This window comes from Giraffa tippelskirchi, chromosome 13 (genome assembly GCF_054371585.1).
Source record: "Giraffa tippelskirchi isolate mGirTip1 chromosome 13, T2T-mGirTip1v1.2.pri, whole genome shotgun sequence".
In the NCBI taxonomy this organism is placed as follows: domain Eukaryota; kingdom Metazoa; phylum Chordata; class Mammalia; order Artiodactyla; family Giraffidae; genus Giraffa; species Giraffa tippelskirchi.
Window position 1 is genome coordinate 54,841,108 of NC_137287.1, and position 18,372 is coordinate 54,859,479.

Below are 18,372 nucleotides of genomic sequence, written 5' to 3' on the forward strand. Positions count from 1 at the left end.
TATTACAAAATATTGAGTATAATTCCCTGTGCTATACAGTAGGTTCTTGTTGTTTATCTATTTTATATACAGTAGGATATATCTGTTAATCCTGAACTCCTAATTTACCCCTTCCTCACTTGCTTCCCTTCTGGCAACCATAAGTTTGTTTTCTATGGCCGTGCATCTATTTACATTTTGTAAATAAATTCATTTGACATACGGTCTTGGTTGTGTATCCTTCTTCCTCCTCCTCTTTCTTCACAACCCTTTAAAAATGTGTGGGCCATACAGAAACAAGACTAGACAGTGGTTTGACAATACTACTATAGTCACAATTGTTTTCCACTCCAATATGGCCTCTCACTGAGTTTGCAATTATTAGTTAAGCTTTAAAAAACATGGACAATGCAGTTTAAAGCAATAATTAACTGCCAAGTTGTCCCAATTTGCTCCCTCTGGAACTTTCAGCAACTCTCAGGCTAATACACGGTTTTTCTGTAGATGGCTGTTAAGCCTCTGATCCTGGCTTCCTTATTAGCCCATGAACATCCATCTTCATGTGTCTCTTTAAGGTACAACCAGTTTCACATCAAAGGACCAAGTTAACCAGAATCACTCCTTAAATTAAGTACATGGTAGCATTGTCTTCTAGGTCATGGTTACTGCAATTGCGTATCAGACTCTGAAAATCCATCTTTTCATCCTCTAAGTTCATTATTTGTCTCTTGTCCCAGTCTGGTCAGAATTCTCATTAGGAAAATGGTTGTCTTGTAAACAGTCAATTTCTATAAGTTTTTAAATAGAAGCTACACCCTTACCCAGACTCACAGAGACAGAGAACAAACTAGTGGTGAGTGGTGGGGAGGGTGAGGAGGGGCACCATAGGGCTGGGATATTGGTGGGGTGTACAAACTATCGGGTGTAAGATAAGCCACAGAGATGTATTATACAGCATGTGGAATATAGCCAATATTTTGTTATAACTGTAAATGGAGTATAACACTTGGAACTTGTATAACAAGATAGAAAATAGAACAAAAAAGATTCTCCGGGAATGTACAGCCACAGCCCTGAGTACACCCACCTGGGCAGTTGGGACGGTCACACGTCCTAGATTCGGTTGCAGTACACGCATAGCCACAAGACCTGGTCCGTTTCTGGTTGCCATTCCCACAGGTGACGCTGCAAACAGACCAGAGACTCCAGTCGCCCTCACCGTCTGTGGAATCTGGAAGGGAGCCAAGGAGATGGTCACCAGCCTTGCCCAAAGAACCCTCACAGCACCCCAATCCGGCTGCCTGCCAACTGCCCACTTGCAGCATTCCCACTGTTGGAGGGGACCAGGTGCCAGCTAAAGGCGAAAAGTTATGGCCCCAGTGCTCATTTCAGGGATTAGCTTCATGATGGCAGGGACTCTGTCTGAGGTTCTGACCCCTAGAAGATGCCTGCGTGCATGCGTGCTAACTCGAATCTGACTCTTTGAGACCCTGTGGACTGTAGCCTGCCAGGTTCCTCTGTCCACGGAAAGAATACTGGATTGGGTTGCCATGCCCTCCTCCAAGGGATCTTCCTGACCCAGGGATCTAATCCGAGTCTCCAGTGGCTCCTGCACTGCATCCAGATTCTTTACCACTGAGCCTCTGGGGAAGCCCAGAAGATGTCTGAAAGTGGAAGTCGCTCAGTTGTGTCCGACTCTTTGCCACCCCATGGACTATACAGTCCATGGAATTCTCTAGGCCAGAATACTGAAGTGGGTAGCCTTTCCCCTCTTCAGGGGATCTTTCCAACCCAGGGATCGAACCCAGGTCTCCCGCATTGCAGGTGGATTTTTTACTGTTGAGCCACTCAGGAAGCCCAGAAGATGCCTAGTAAGTGCTTATTGAAAATGCACACATCCACAGAGCATGGGACTGCAATAATGTGGTAAAGATTTTCCAAAATGACAACCATCATTTCTTTCACAAGCACAGACAGGAGTCACAGGAAGGGGCCCCAAAACACTCCACATGGGAATAGAGCCTTCTTGGACCTTCCAAATGCAGCTGAGGCCATTGGCAGTAGAGGAGCTGCCCAGTGGAGCCCTGCCTGAAGTTCTGAGTCACAGAATTGTGAGAAATAATACACTATTGATGTCTTGGTCACCAAGTTTTGGAATGGTTGCTATGCAGCAGTAGATAATTGATGTGTGCTTAGCTGCTGTCTGACTCTTTGCGACACCATGGACTGTAGCCTGCCAGGGTCCTCTGTCCTTGGGGATACTGGAGCAGGTTGCTATGCTCCTCTCCAGGGGAACTTCCCAACCCAGGGATCGAACCTAGCTCTCCCTCATTGCAGGCAGATTTTTTACCAGCTAAGCCACCAGGGAAGCCCAGATAACTGATAGATAATGATAGAGCTAGATGGTTCTTTGAAGTCATCAGTCAACATCCACGTGCCAGGCCCAATTCTGGGTATATGAGATATATCATTAACTAAAATTTGCAAGGATCTCCGCCCTGTGGTACTAATAGTTTTGTGAGAAGAGTCAGACAATAATCAAAAAACACACACAAAAATAACTAAATTATACAGTGTATCAGAAATCAGTGAGTGGTAAGGAAAAAGGAGAAATGAGCCAGACTGGGGGCTTGAGAGCTGTGAGAGAGGTTGGTGTGTTATCTAGACTAACTTGCTGTTTTTATTTTTTAATTTAAAAAAAATTAAAAAAAAATATTTGGCCACACTCCTTGGCATGTGGGATCTTAGTTCCCTGACCACGCATCAAATCCACACTCCCTGCCTTGGAAGCCTGGAGTCTTAACCACTGGACCACCAGGGAATTCACCTAATTTCCTCTTTTTAAGAGTAAGGGAAGTAAGTCCTGGAGTGCTTGGGTGACCCATTCACGGGTAAGGGGAAGAGAAAAGAAAGCTTGGGCCCTAGTGCTAAGTTCTTTTTCTCTAAAACCTCACTCTGCAGCATCTCCCTTTGAACTACCTTTTCCCGCTTTGTCCAAATCCTCTTCCAGCCTTGGGGCCTCTGCCAGTGCCAAGCGTGTAGCCCGTCATTTTCCTCACAGGGTACGGTCCTGCTCCACTCGGAACAGGTCTTGGTGATTATTATTACGTAGGCCTGGCAAGAATGCGGTACACACATGTTTCTACCTGAACTGCGGGACCTGTGCCAGACTCCCAGGCTGTCGTTTACAGTATGTTCACTCTCAGGCAAACCCAGGGCCACTGACTCTCAGCCCATTGTGTGGAGTCGGTGGGGGCAGTCCTAGTCCCTTCCCCTAACCCACGGCTGAGAGTCCAATCACACCTCACCTGCCCCCGGGGGCCCCATCCCTTTCTCCCAACTCCCCCAAAGGGGTTTTTCCGAATTTGATTTCCTTCTAAGACATGATTTTCCAACCACATGGCCAAGCAGATGTTTGAAACTCCTGCTTCGAGCGAGGGAGGCAGGTCTGCTTCCCCTCCCACCTTGGCTGCCTCCATCTCTCCATCTCCTCCTAAGCATCAGTGTTGTGGAACCGGAGAGACAGCTGAGCAGGGGGCCAGGGCTGCCACCTCCTAGGCTCTTGGTAAACTCACCAAGAATACAAAGGATGTGCCTGAAACAATCACATGCTCGGGCATTCTGTCAGTGGGTGTATCCATGTGTTACATGCACACAGGAATACACTCAGCACCTCCTGTGTGACTCTTGCTGGGGTCTGATTTGTTAAAAGCTACAACCACCACCACAAAAAGTCACCAGTCAAGATGATACTGTCTTCAGACTCGTAAAAAGGGGGCAGTGGGTAAGTCGGAAAAAGCTTATTAATTTACGGAGGAAGAGTTGCTGTCCCCTGTGGGGTGGATCTCAGCCTAAGACACGATCCAAGTAATGCCAAGAGGTATCTTGCTTGGCTCAGCAGAAGCAACGGGGCCTCAACCACCTAGAAATCTCTGCAGTATGTCCTCCCTGGTATAATAAGATGGAGAGCTAGCTTGGGGGAGTATCATCTCTGAACATCGAGATTTTAGCATTAAACATACCATCTTGGAATCTCTGCCCGAGGCAATTTCTTATGTTGGTTTTTTTGGTCTAAATTATTGAATGTTAGTACTGTGTCAAATTATGTGAAAGGTGATTCCATAAGTCTCCTCCCTGTACCCACCCCCTTGGTGACTACCCTTTCACACCCACCCCAGCCCGGGGCCATTGACTTGCTCTGGCCCATGAAAAAACAGCAAACATGATGCAACACAGAGGCTAGAAAAGTGCCAGTGCCTCAGGGCTTGTCTTCTCCCTGGAGGGAATGCTTCCACCACCGTGTGAAGAGCCTGGGTGAGCCCCGAAGGTGAGGAGCCAGAGGGGGAGAGGCCCAGCCGTCCCTGCACCCCCAGCTGACCAGCAGGAACCCCACCATTGGGAATGAAGCCATGCTGGAGCACACAGCCGCAGCCAAGTCAGCCCAGAGTAGAACAATGGTGCAGACAGCCTGCAGACTCTCTCTCTCGAAGACACCTGTGCTTTTAAGCCATTAAGTTTTAGATTGCTGTTGTTTAGTCACTCAGTCGTGTCCAACTCTTTTGCGACCCTATGGACTGTATCCTGCCGGGCTCCTCTGTCCACAGGATTCCCCAGGCAAGAATACTGGAGTCGGTTGCCACCTCCTTCTCCAGAGGATCTTCCCGACCCAGGGATTGAACCTGCATCTCCTGCATTGAAGGTGGATTTTTTTTACTGTTGAGTGGTTTCTAAAGTAACAAGAACTGGAACTTCCCTGGTGGTGCAGTGGTTAAGAACCTACCTGTCAATGAAGGGGATGTGGGTTTGATCCCTGATTGGGGAACCAAGATCCCACATGCCACAGGGCAGCTAAGACCCAAAACCGCCAAAAAATAAATACACTATTTTTAATTCTTAAAAGAAATAAAGTAGCAAAAGCTGTCACAAATACACCAGAACAACCTTCCCTATGAATGCTCTCTGAATGGCTTGGAGACTCTGGAACCATGAAGGATTTATTACTTCAGTAAGTGGATTTCTGCATGGCTTAAAAAAAAATGCTAGCAAAGCCATTTATTTTCCAAACACTTCTTTACTCTGGTCCCCCAAAGTTAGACATGGAACATTTATATCTCCACATGGCTGATTGTTTCTACTGGCCTAGAAAGGAAGTGAAACAAACTTGAGGAAAAGTGGGCACGTCAGTCCACTCCCCAGAAGTGTCTAGAGCACACAGCCCTGGAGGAGCATCCCAGCCAAGCCCCTCCTCCCAGGGATTTCTATTTGTTTAATGTATTTGAAGGACAGAAAGGGAATTTCTGATGTGGGGGAGGTGGAGACAAAGCTCTGAGGGCAGTCTTCCTTTCTGCTATAATAAAACAAGCCTATTTTCATTGGCTTACCTACCAGGGAGCATCGCTGAGAGCAGAAGATGAACTTGAGCAGCAGTAATTACAAAGAGAACAACAAAGATGGTAGAATAGTCACTGTGAACACTTATGTGAGGCTGTGGCAGCCCTGTCTGTGACATCAAAGAGCTGAGTGAGGGCAGAGAACAATCCACAGGGCAGTGGGGTGAGAGCTGGGTTTCCAGGATGTCATTTGAAATTTTAAAGTGGTCATTATATACTTTCAGGGCACTCAAGTTCTGTGGTCCAGTTACAGTGTTTGGGCACCTGAAGTGACTTGAGTCTTGGCTCGGCCACTGGCAAACCTCCACCACTAATTCTAGCTAGACGATTGTGACTGCCGATTATTGAAGCCCTGCCTTAGCCAGCGGCTCTGTCTAAATATCCTGATTGAACTGCTGTAATAATCCTGCAAGATAGGTGAAAACACTCACCTTTTATGGATAAGGACACTGAGGCTCAGAGAGGTTAAGGTGCTTGATTAAGGTCACACAGCTCTAACTTGGCAGGGCTGGGATGAGATCTGCCATCTGCCTGCTCTAGCCATATTCTGCTCTATATCCTGATATTCCAGCAGCTTTGATTCTGGCCCAAACAGCTCTTCCTTAAGATACCTATTGTTATGTGTGTACGTTAGTCGCTCAGTCATGTCTGACTCTTTGCAACCCCAAGGACTGTAGCCCTCTAGGCTCCTCTGCCCATGGAATTCACCAGGCAAGAATACCGGAGTGGATAGCCATTTCCTTCTCCACGGGATCTTCTTGAGCCAGGGATTAAGCCCAGGTCTTCGGCACTGCAGGTGGATTCTTTACCATCCGAGCCGCCAGAGAAGACCAAGATATCCATTATGTGGCTATAATTCAACAAGACAAAGAAAAAGCCTTTCCAAAACAATCACTGTGAAATCTATTAAAACAGGACCACAATCTGTCAGAGAATTGCGAAGAACCGAGTACCAGCCCAAATTACACTTAGCTGTGTCCATCTGATTTCATTATAAGGTTATTCAGAGCAATCTTGGGGATGGCATACTATTATTTGACAGAAAGATACTTATATGGACCCTTCTTTGCTCTGGGTGACAACTTAAGTATCCCAAACACACAGAGTCCAAAGGTGAGCTGACTCATGGTCATTACATGCTTCTACCATCACCAATTAGGTCTATCTTTTGTTGTGTATTTTATAATTTATTCTAAAGATGCTGTTACATCCTACTTATTTCACCCAGGATTTTCTGAAATACTCTAGCTGCAGACATTTGCATCTTATTAAAAACCCTAACTTCAAATATTTGCGATTGATAGCCTTCACTAAGCCCAGTTCCTATGGCAATTGTAGCTGGCCTCAGACAGGGCATCAAGTCCAAAGGCCCAGTGATGGGCACTGCTTTGCCATTGTATGAACCTCACCTTCCTGGGCTGTATGTTCTCTCCTTGTATCCTCCCTGCCCGACACAGGGATAAATACTTTGAAATTGCTCTATACTTTCTTGCTGATTGAAATAAAAGGGGACCTCGCTCATCTGATCCTGTAAAGAATTCTTGAAATTGTATATTCCCTGTGAGTCATACTGAGAAGCAGTAATGATTCATCCACACTGCAAATGCTACTGAGTGACTGTAGCTTGTAAGCTACACACTTACAGTCTTCCTTCTCAAAGTGTGGTCTGAGGACCAGCAGGGTCGGCTTCACCAGGTCGCCCGCCCCTTTTCTTCATCTGCGGCTTCAGGAGCAGCGTTTACCAAGATGCCCAGGTGATTTGTGTGCACATAAAGGTCTGAGAAGCACTGTTTTAGGAGTTCCATGAAGGGATCAGATTTTCTTTATAAAGTAGGAATCCTGATGTCTGGGGCTTCCCTGTGGCTCAAACAGTAAAGAATTTGCCTGCAATGCGGGAGTGTGTGTGTGTGTTAGTTGCTCAGTCATGTTCGACTCTTTGCGACCCCATGGTCTGTTCATGGAATTCTCTAGGCAAGAATACTGAAGTGGGTGGCCATTCCCTTCTCCAGGGGATCTTTTGAGACCCAGGTTCAATCCCTGGGTTGGGAAGATCCCCTGGAGAAGGGAATGGCCACCCACTCTAGTATTCTTGCCTAGGAAATCCTATAGACAGTGGAGCCTGGTGGGCTACAGTCCATGGGGTTGCAAAGAGTCAGACATGACTGAACCACAGTTTAATGATGGCAATGCTACTAAGAGAGACCTCACAATTATCACGATGAAAGTCTCTCCACGACCCAGGGATGCTGTAAGATGCAGACACAGGGTACCCCCCAGGTATTGTAGATCTAGAAAGCTGGGGTGAGGGTGGCTGTGACAGCCACAGTGACTACTGCTCCAAAAGAGGCAAATTCTACCTTCAAGATGGAAATGGAGGGGGGTTCTTAATGTTCATAAATTCAGCAGAATATATTGTGTAAAAACTTTAGATGAAAAAACTGTTTCTAAGTGGTGATCACCAAACTTCTATGAGCATGAGAATCATCTGCTGACCTTGACTGAAAAAAAGAAAGAAGCATACAAAGACTCCAGGTCTCACTCCTGCACATTCCATGGAAGGACGGCAGTGGCCCTCGATCTGGGCTGCACCCTAGTGTCACTCACGGAGCTTTAAAAATCCCTGATGCCTGGGTCCCGCCCCAGAGACTCCAAGTTAACTGATCTAGAGAGAAGTCCAGGCATTGGGATGTAAAAAAAATAAATGCCCAGATGAGTATGGGCAACCATACTGAGAAACACTGGTGTGTGGGGCCTCGCGCTTCCAGATCAGGGGCTTTCTTGGTGGCTCAGACAGTAAAGAATCTGCCTGCAGTGCAGGAGACCCAGGTTCAATCCCTGGGTTGGGAAGATCCCCTGGAGAAGGGAAAGGCTACCCACTCCAGTATTCTTGCCTGAAGAATCCCATGGATAGTAGTCACAAAGGGTCATACATGACTGAGCGACCTACCCTGTCACTTTCATTTTTCCAGATGTCTGATTGAATAGTCCTGGAGTGGGGTCTGAAAGTCTGCATTTCTATTATTGTCTCTGGTGATGCTGATCTACTGGCTTGGGGACCATACCTTGAGATATGTAGGGAAGGGGCTTGGGCCCAGGATAGACATTACGTTTTCACAGGCAGTGGATGGATTCTGATGTTGAGGGTCTGAGCCTCATTCAGAGAGACCATGTTCCACGTGGGCTGGGCAGACAGGTTAAGCTGCAGTCCTGTGCAGTGTCAGGCCAGCACCCTGGGATCCTCGGTATTTCTCTTGTTCAAAACTCTGCTTGGCCCTGGACTTTTACTCCCATTCCTATCTTTCAATCTAACTGTCCCTTTATAGATCCACTTTATTGCCCTAATGGATGTGCTCCTCCCCCCACCCCCCGCCCCCTGAGAGGCAGAATAACATAATGGTGAAGAGGACAGACTCCGGACCTAGACTGTCTGAGATGAATCTTAGGTCAAAGTTGCTTAACTTCTCCAGGCTTCAGTTTCCCCATTTGTAAAGTGGGGTCTCTGCCTCAGTGAGCTGATTAAATGAGCTAATCTTTGAGAGCTTCTATGAAGAGGGACTGTGGAAAGCAACTGCTACAGAAAGGTTGGCTAATGTTCCCAATCCTTCTTGGAAAATAAACTGGGCTTCTGGGAAAGGGGAAGGTTTTATGAGCCTTCTGGTTGGGTGGGGTCTGGGAGCTCTCTTTCTGCTTTTCTGGCGTTTACTGTGTATCTCTACTGTGGCACTCTTTTGCTCCATCCATTAATTTTTCTCCTTTTGTCCATAGACAGGTGAGATGCTCTTCAGGGAAGGACCATGTCTTAATCTTTTCTGGATTCCCAGTACCTAGCAGAATGATGGGCAGAAGATGTGTTCAATGTCAGTTGCAACTAAATGACGTGGTTGGGGGAAAAGTCCTATTCTTTTGGACGTTGCTTAGGATCATCTATTAGCAGGCAGAAACGACTTGCCAATATACAAGTGGCCTTTCTGCCGAAAATGGGGGTGAGGGTGAGAATGCAAATGGTGCAAAACAAGTCATCCTCATAGACCGTCTGCTCCTGAGTCTGCTGAGGCTGAACCACAAGGCCATCATCATGGTGGATGCATTTGTAAGATATCAAATTCTCTTACAACATGGGGCACACTGCCTGATTCTTCATGAAGACTGGCCAGATGCTTTCCAAATCGGTTCCCTCTTCATCTAGTTCTCACAGAAAACATTTCCCAGCTTCACTTGCATCTACATGGGATGATATGACAAAGTCTTGCCAATAGAATTTGAGCAGATGTGATCTGTCATCTCCAGGCTGAGGGGGTTAAAAGAATGAATGCCTTTTCCAGGCTCTGTCTCTCCACTTGTCTGCCAGCCAGAGGCAGAGCATCCAGTGGGTAATTCTCAGGCCCTCACAGTTGGTGGGGCTTAAAGATGGAAGGAGTCTGGGTCCCTGAATGACTGGGTAGAGTCAAGTTCCCCTGACCCTGTCTTTCATCCCAGCTTAAGTGAGAAATGAACTTGGATTATTTTAAGCCATTGAACTTAGATATTGTTCTCTGTCTCACCTATCCTACTCTAAAAGCATAGGAAACTGTAAGTCCCAACTCGGGGTCTTGAAATTTGTTGGTGGGGATGCCTCACTTTGATAACTTGAGACATACATGTCCATGAGGCTTTCAAAGGGCTACTCCATTACAAGTGATAAACATAACATATTTTGCCTGGTCAAAGGAGACAGCTGGGCACATCTTTTTCACTAAATTGATTTTCAGTATGAGTTTTTACAGTCAAATACACAAGGAAGTTCAGAGAAGGAAATGGCAAGCCACTTCAGTATTCTTGCCTGGAAATTTCTATGGACATAGGAGGCTGCTGGGCTCCTGTCCATGGAGTCTCAAAGAGTTGGACACAACTGAGCACTCACACACTATTCGAGGAAGTTATTTGAGTGGTTTCGTCATTTTTGGGGAAAAAAAAAGGCAGGACCTCAAAGATCCCTAACTTTAAAAAAAATCTTTCCGAGGATAATTGGCATTATCTTAAAATTATAGTATTTCTAGAAAAATGTGGTGAGAGGGGCCTCTCGGGTCTTCTGTGGATGAGGTGGACAGAGTCCGTATGAGGTCTGCCTTGTTGAAGACCCAAAGCCACACACTGTAAACAGGGTTTTGCTTGGCTCCAAGTCCACTGGCCTCATCATCTTCGTTTATTCTCTGCACTGATTTTATATTGCTGGGTGGTAAACTCACCATATTCTGGCTGGTCTTTGGTTTCAAAAGTCCGGTGGCCTGGGGCCGGACGGTCCCAGCCGCCGGGGGGGCTGAGGAAATTGCTGTCGTCTGAGGTACCATCGTACTTGTAGTCCTGGTCACCGCCATGGGCCCTCGTCAGGGACAAGGACCTCTGCCACCAGGCCCGCCAGTCGGGCGACGGCACTGACCAGCTGGGTTTATTCTCCGGGTGCTGATCTTTCTCTGCTTCAGAGTCAGGACCATCCACCACCTCTATGGTGACCTGAGGAATTCAAAACAGGCCAGGGTCAATGAGGAGTCAATAGCCTCCACGCCAGGTGACCCTCGGGAGAAAGTCTAAGAGAGTGGAGGGAAACGTGTCTCCCTCAGGAGGCAAACATGCCTCCCTCAGGAGGGAAAGCTGAGGCTGCAGAGTGACATGGGTGGAGAACCTCCAGGGACACCCGGAGGAACCGACACCCACGGGCCTTGGGTTGGGAGGAAGCAGTGTATCACGGGGCCCCTGATTTATGGATGACTACATTGCTGGGAAGTCTTTAATTCAAGGAGTTGACAGGTACTATGAATGGCATAAGAACAACTCATAAAACGGAACACTTACTGAGAACTAACCATGTACCAGGAGCTGTTTGAAAGGCTTTCCATATAGTAACGTATTTAATCCTCACAATGTCTCTATAATGTTGGTTCTGTTGATCGGCCCTTGTGGTTACTGATCTGAAATGATGTCCCTGCCACTCCTCCCATTCTGGTCTGTGGGTGCCGCACCTCCCGCCAAGAGGTGGGGTTTCTTTCCCTTCCCTTGCAGTCCGGGCTGGCCTAACAACTCATAGTAGAGTGTGGTAGGTGTGTCAACGTGACCAGCCACACAAGGTCTTGAAGTTTCCATTTGCATTCTCTCAGAAAGTTCCTACCATTATGTATGGAAGCCCAGCCTAGACTACTGTGCACATAACCGTCATGTGATGAGAGAGTCATACAGCAGAGAACAAAGGCTCCTGAAGTCCCTGGAAAGCTCTGAGGCCCCAGTCAGTTGAGCGGGGAGCCATTTTGGATCTTCCAGCCCCTCTGGGTCACCCCAGCTGATAACGTGTAGAGCAGAGACGAGGTCTCCCAGCTGAGCCCTGCTCAAATTCCCAACCCACAGCACCCCGAGCAGTCCAGTGATTGTTGTTTCAAGCTGTTAAGTTTCAGAGTAGTGGCTAGACAGCTTTTTATAGACAGAGAAACTAGACACAGAGAAGTTAACAACCTGCCTAAGGTCACACAGCTAGTAACTGACAGCCATGGGTATTCTAGCTCCAGAGCTTGCACTCTAATGAACTTTGCCAAACTGTCTCTCAAAAAGTCAATCACCTAGGTACTGTCCCCTCTTGTGACCAGGTGAGCCCAGAGCCCACTGATGCTGGTAGGGGCTGGATGCCACAGGTGGTGTAGAGGTATGGGCACAAGGTCCATGCTGTCCCAGCTGTGAGTTTCACTCATCCCCTAAACCAGACCCAGCACAAACTCCTCCTTAACCAACCCTCAGGGGCAGAGCAGACAGTCCCAGAGTCAAGGTCAGAACTCGCTCTTGGATTTACGGAGCCTAGTTTGGAAGTCACAGGGCTGAAAGAATGCAGCTTCTTGGCTCCAAGAGACAATCAACATAGAGAAATTTGTTTAAAAAAAACATAATAAAAGACTCCTTGGGTTCCTCTGGCCATCACATCGCTCTTGCAACAACCCCTGGACGAGTTATGTGCAAATGAATCAGAAACATGCGCTCCAAGTAATCAGCGCAAGATGTACTGGGCAGATGCTCTTCCAGCTTTGCCCTAACCCAACATCTGAGAGACTTGCTGAGATGCTCTGCCAAATTGCACCAGGTCGTGCCAATCCCCGAGACAAACAGACCCTTCCTTTTGTTTCAGGAATGGAAAAGTTTGAATTCGACTCTCTTCGACGTTCAAAGGAGGTTGCCCCACTCATGGTGGGCCTAGCTGTGGCCTTGTGTGGTCCAGACACGAGGTCCAGGGTGTGGTCTTCTACCCCAGAGTACACTTGGGCCGTGGCAGGCTGACAGCATCTCCTCCTGTGGTATGGGATGCCTACGAGGGCACCACTGGCTTGACTCCATGCCACCACCATCACCCCAGTCTCGTAAGCATCCCTTGCATATTTATAATAATTATGGAACTTTTAGTAATCCCCCAAAAGGACAAAAAGAAGAATTACATCATTCATCGTGTATCATTGGTGTTTGCTGGAGGGATGGCTATTGGAGAGGGACAGTGCCCAGGACCCACATGCAACCCTACAAGGATGGAGTGGAAGGAGTGCACAGTTGGGTGGCATGGACCCGAGCCAGGCAGAGATTCCATGATGCCCAGCCTTTGAAGACACAACCTTTCTCCTGTGCAGTCCCAGCCCCCTATGCCTGCAGACAGAACAACTGAGCTGCAGCAATTGTCTGCAAGGCTATTAGGGGTCTTGGAGGCGAGAAGCTGCCAAGAGCCAGGCAAGCCTGCAATTATGGTAATAAGATCAGTCTCCGGGTAGGAGATAAGGGGGAACAGGCCGGACAGTTTTGGTATTCCGTTTGTATCTAGACTGGAGTCAAAGGGATTGCCTAAACAAAACGTGCCCTGCAATTTCTCCAAGCTGGGAATCAAAACAATTCCATGTTTTAAGCTATTACCGTCAATATGATTCTTTTTCCCCCCAAACTGCCACTTGGATCCAAACAAAATAGATTTGTTGCCTGGCCAGGCAATGAGTAGCAAAATACAAGTTTACTCCAAAAACTATTATCGATGACTAAATCTCATCAGCTTAGAGGTTTCTTTTTCCCCTTTCATTTCTAGCCACTGCTCCAACTGAATTAAAAATAACACTAACAAACAAAAAAACCCCCACACAAAACAAAAACCACACAAACCTTAGGATCCACCCTTCCCTACAGTTAGGAATGTGGAAACCTCATACTAATATCAAAAGAAGAAATCTAATCTTGAACATGAAATTTCATAGGCATCCAATTAAAAAGACTTAATGAGCATGATCCGGAGAAGGCAATGGCACCCCCACTCCAGTACTCTTGCCTGGAAAATCCCACGGATGGAGGAGCCTGGTAGGCTTCAGTCCATGGGGTCGCGAAGAGTCGGACACGACTGAAGCGACTTAGCAGCAGCAGCAGCAATGAGCATGATCATGACTTCTCAAATGGGAGGGGGTGGAGGGAGATTAGTTTTATGTTTTCTGTTGCTCTTCCTCTTATTTACATGTTCTTTAGCATCAAAGAATCTGTTCATAAAAATGTCTTGAACAATAATCGGTGTGATAAGTTGAAGGTGTGCGAGGGAGTACAGTAAATTTCCAAGCTGATGGAGCTGGATCTTACCTTTCTTTGGTATCTTCAATACATAACATTGAAGCATCTTTAGTATATTTGTTTCTTCTGGATTTTTCCATACCATGAATCAAGACAGTAAAAGAAAAAGAACTTTTCCAAAAGACCCAAGTCCAACTTCTGGTTGAATCTTGTCAGATCCAAGAAAGAGAGACTAGAATAGGTGCCAAGTTTGAGAATTCTGTCCAAAATTAGGAAAGGATAAAATCCTTTGCACTATTACCAGTTTCTTTCTTCCTCTTGCAAGTTCAAACATTTATTAGAAACACACTCTTTAGCACTGAAAAGCACTTTCCACTGGGAAACTAACACAATTCTTAGTCTAATCAGCAGTAAACTAACGACACTGAGAATACAGAAGGCTTGATCTTCTGAACTCAGGAGAGTCTTCTAGAATCTTCTAACTCGTTGGCCCTTTTAGAGGACCAACGAACTTGATAGCTACGGTGACCAGGTAGTTTGGGTTTGTGTTTATTTCTGAGAGACGAAAAGGAGCCCTGGGAGTTGAAACGATTTCTCAAAAGCACAGAGCATCCAGGGACAGGAAGACAGTCTCCAGGAAGTGGTTAGGACCCTGATAATGTAAACTTCTTCCTTGACAACTGCCAAAGAAAGAACACAAAGGACTAGGAAGATATATAATCCCTCCCTCTCAGACCCACTGGTGCTCTCAAAACAACTCTGGCAGCTCCAGGTTAAGGGCCATAAATGCCTTGAGCCTTACAGCATTCTTGTTCAGGTATCACTGCTTGTTCTACAAATGTTAGCCTCACATTTCAGGCATAGAAACTGGCTCGGAGAATTCACGTTCCTGAGGTGAACATCAAGGAAGGAGGAGAGCTGGTCTCAAAACTAGATCTCCTGATTCTTAATTATTTTATACTCGTCTCCTCTGTCATTTTCACCCTTGCTGCCATCACCAGCCAGCATCCACCAATCTGGGGAAGCGTCCCGCATCGCTTTGCTGAGTGCTTCCCATGGATGATCTCATTTAATCCTCGTGCATGCTAAGTTGCTTCAGCCATGTCTGACTCTGTGTGACCCTATGGACTGTAGCCCACCAGGCTCCTCTGTCCATGGGATTCTCCAGGCAAGAATATCAGAGTGGTTGCCATGCCCTCCTCCAGGGGATCTTCCTGACCCAGGGATCGAATGTCTCTTACGTCTCCTGCATTGGCAGGCGGGTTCTTTACCATTAGCGCCACCTGGAAAGCCCGTTTAATCCGCACAACCCTACCACTATGGAGTATTGTCCTACAAAGGTGCTACTCCTAGGTTGTTATTCCCATTGTATAGACAAGGAAACTGAGGCATATGGAGGTCAAGTAACCTTCAGCAGCCACAGAGGCCAACCCTGGTTGACAGAAATGGTGCTGCTGGAGCCCATGGAGAGGTGGGTGGACTCTGGCTCACGATGGGGACAGCAGGGCCCCCTTGCGAATCTGAACAGTACCAGCTTGTCTCCAGGAGTGTCTGGGTACATGTCTTGGGCACAGTAATTTCTTGGCTCTTACTCGGCCAGGCCTGCCATCCCAAAAGAATTTTAGGAAAAATGGAGGTGGGAAAATCAGAAATACAAGCACGTACGACACCTGTAGCCCTGGCCAACTCATCTGATTATATCAAGAGGCCTACAGTTGTGTAAATAAGTCTGTACAAGGGGAAAAAGGGGCCTTTAGAAGACTATTTTTAAGTCTCCCTCAATGGAAGAAAAGAAAGAAACACATTGGTTGAAATGAATACGAATCTCAGATGGACCCAGAAAAGCGAAATATTTGGTGGTGAATAGCTACTGTGGTAAGGAATTGATGCGGTGAGCCTAATAATGAGTTTATTTTAGAGATTTCTGCATCTGCTATCTGACCATCAGCTGCGGAGCAGAAACTCTGCCAAGGATACCAACGTTCTGCTTGAACTTGTCCTGGGAGATTTACTTTCTTTCCTGAGTGGTTTATTTATTTATTTGTTGCCAAAACCCAACTTCTAGTTTCGTTTTAAATTTAATATGGAGATTGGGTTCAGGAGTTTGAGGCTATTTCTTTCTATGTTGTGCATTGTTGGGCTTTCCCCTCCCCCCTCCACCCCCTACTCACTTCCACAGCCTGAAGCCAGTCTTAAAATGAAGAGCCCGATTCACTTGGGAGTGAAGCCAGGGGCCACCTGGCTTCAGGGGGTTATTAAAAAAAAAACAACAAAGCTCTGAAAAGCTGGGCTTTTTAAAGGATTTCCCTTCCTAAAAGTCTAGAGGCCCAGCTCAGCATTGTCACTTCGGAAAGGTGTGGGCGGTTTGGTGGTGGTTGAGGGGGAGACTGTGGACCCCAGCCCTGGAGCGTGGGAAGTGCTTGCAGACAAGGGGGCGGTGCTGGGGGCGGTTCAGAGAGAGGGGCATCAAATTCCTGTGCCCTCACTCCAGGGAGGGCTAGCTGGGTGGGGGCGGGGGAGGGGCAGCTTGCCAGAGGGTGATGGGGAGAGGAGGCCAGAAGGCCAGGCGGTGGAAGCCGGCCCCCCGGTATGCCTTCATCTGTTTTCAGTCCGCTCCCCAGGACAGAGGACCATCAGACTGCCCAGGGTGACTGGTGGGGCTGTCTGCTTGGCTGCATCGGTCCTGTGTCAAACCAGTGGATTTCAGCAAAATGGTAGAGCTCTGAGGAAGGGGCTCTGAGGAGGGTTGTCAGCATGAAAACCATCACCCCTTTTGAGAAAGCACCTCACCTTTTAAAGGACTACCAGGGAGCTGACTTACTCGTGTGGTGAGGTATGAGGCCACAGCAGCCAGCTGTGTGTGTGTGTGTACGCACGTTCACACGCACTTATACTCAGACCTAGGGCTGGGGCTCTCAGGGGTAGCACACATCGGTCTTTCTTTGAGCATCTTTCTGAGCAACCAATGCTCTCCTTTGCTGGTCTTCCCAGAGAGAGAAGGCCAAGAACACAGCTCAGTATTCCTTTCTTTAGGGCCAACAGGTCATCAGATCAATAAAACACAGGTCCCTCTACTCCTCTGACTGGCCCCAGGCGGTTATCAATCACGGGGCTTGTGCAAAGCAGCAGCGGGATGACCCAGCTGGCCAACGGGCAGCAGGACAGCATTGGCTTGGTCTTTTTGGGTCCTTGGGTGTGATGGTATCTGGGTTGGAGCATCTTTTGCTTCAAGTCCATTTTTCCAGGAACGGGTTGCCCCGTTGGAGCAATGGGGAAACCTATACTCTTGGGAGGTGTAGTGATCTCTTCTGTACAAAAGAAAACTCAAGAAACATCTAGGGAACTCATAGAAGTGGCCTGGTTCCCTTCCCACCCTATGCTCCAAAGCAGCCCATTCTGAAGTGGTGTGGAGGCAACCTTCCCATAGGTACTGGGGTGGTGCTGAGACCAGCTGAAGACAAAACGCTGACTGCTTTGTACCTGTTAGAAGTCTGTACAAACAGGTGGCTGTGGGCTCAGAGGGGACAAGGACGAATGACTTCCACTTTATAAAAACTGTGTTTTATAAAAGTCCAAGAGGCTTTGTCAGAAGGTCTCGAGAGTGGTCTTCTCATGATTCATCCTCCACGTATTCTCTGTTCCCTGGTCTTGCTTTATAATTCTCTCCATCAACCCCAACAGCCTCCTTGCCCCTCAGGAAGCCCAGTGGTACTGTTGCAAAGCTCTCTTCATCTGGCTAAACAGCACAGCTTATGCTGATGAAAAATGGATTGTGAGTTCTGGGGCTTTTCTGAGCTCATGCACAAATCCATCGTGTGGGCTGGAGTGGGTTTAGCATTTCATGGTTGCCCTTTTCTTTTTATGGAAAAGTCATCAGGGTTTCCCAGATCTGAGGATCCCAACTGCCTCCCTGACATTTGGGTTAATATTTAAAAAAACCCAAGTGATGTCTGGGGACTTCCTGACCGATGGACTTATCTGGGAGACAGAAAGGGGATCCTGATAAATTCTCCTAGAAATTCAGTTCTAGGTGGAACCCATGAACTTGGTAATTCTCCAGTGTGGGGACTGCAGCCCTCCAGTCCCCTGTATCCAAGCCTTTTCTTGTAAGTTTACATCAGTGACTCTTAAATCGATGGCATTAATAGCTCAGTTCTCGGCATTTAGCTCCACAATGAGATTGCCCATCTCTCAAAAAAAAAAAAAAAAAAAATGCAAGCCGCAGCAAACCTCAAATTGTTTTGGACATGGGCTAAGCACCCTTGGGATAAGGGTGGTCTGGTCCTACAACCAAAAAAATCCATCAACAAGGAAAAATCACTTCCTGTCAATGAAGGAGTGATGGGGAGTCACACTGAGCAACAGTAAGGGGATATCTATGCCTTTTTTGGTCAGTCTGCACCTCCCCCAAGTGGATTCTGTGTTCTTTATCAGAGCGCCATGTGGCCAGTTCCTGGAGAGA

The 18,372-nt window shown here is 47.2% G+C and overlaps 1 protein-coding gene across 1 annotated transcript in view; it reads right to left on the minus strand.

Moving 5' to 3' along the window:
• ISM1 (isthmin 1) overlaps positions 1 to 18,372 on the minus strand; it is an 88,620-nt gene that overhangs the window by 11,037 nt on the left and 59,211 nt on the right. Inside the window, exons 3-4 of the mRNA XM_081552348.1 lie at positions 10,595 to 10,859; positions 1,067 to 1,210 (exon numbers count right to left, since the gene is read on the minus strand). Coding sequence (XP_081408474.1) covers positions 1,067 to 1,210; positions 10,595 to 10,859 — 409 coding nt within the window. The remainder of the gene's footprint in view (positions 1 to 1,066; positions 1,211 to 10,594; positions 10,860 to 18,372) is intronic.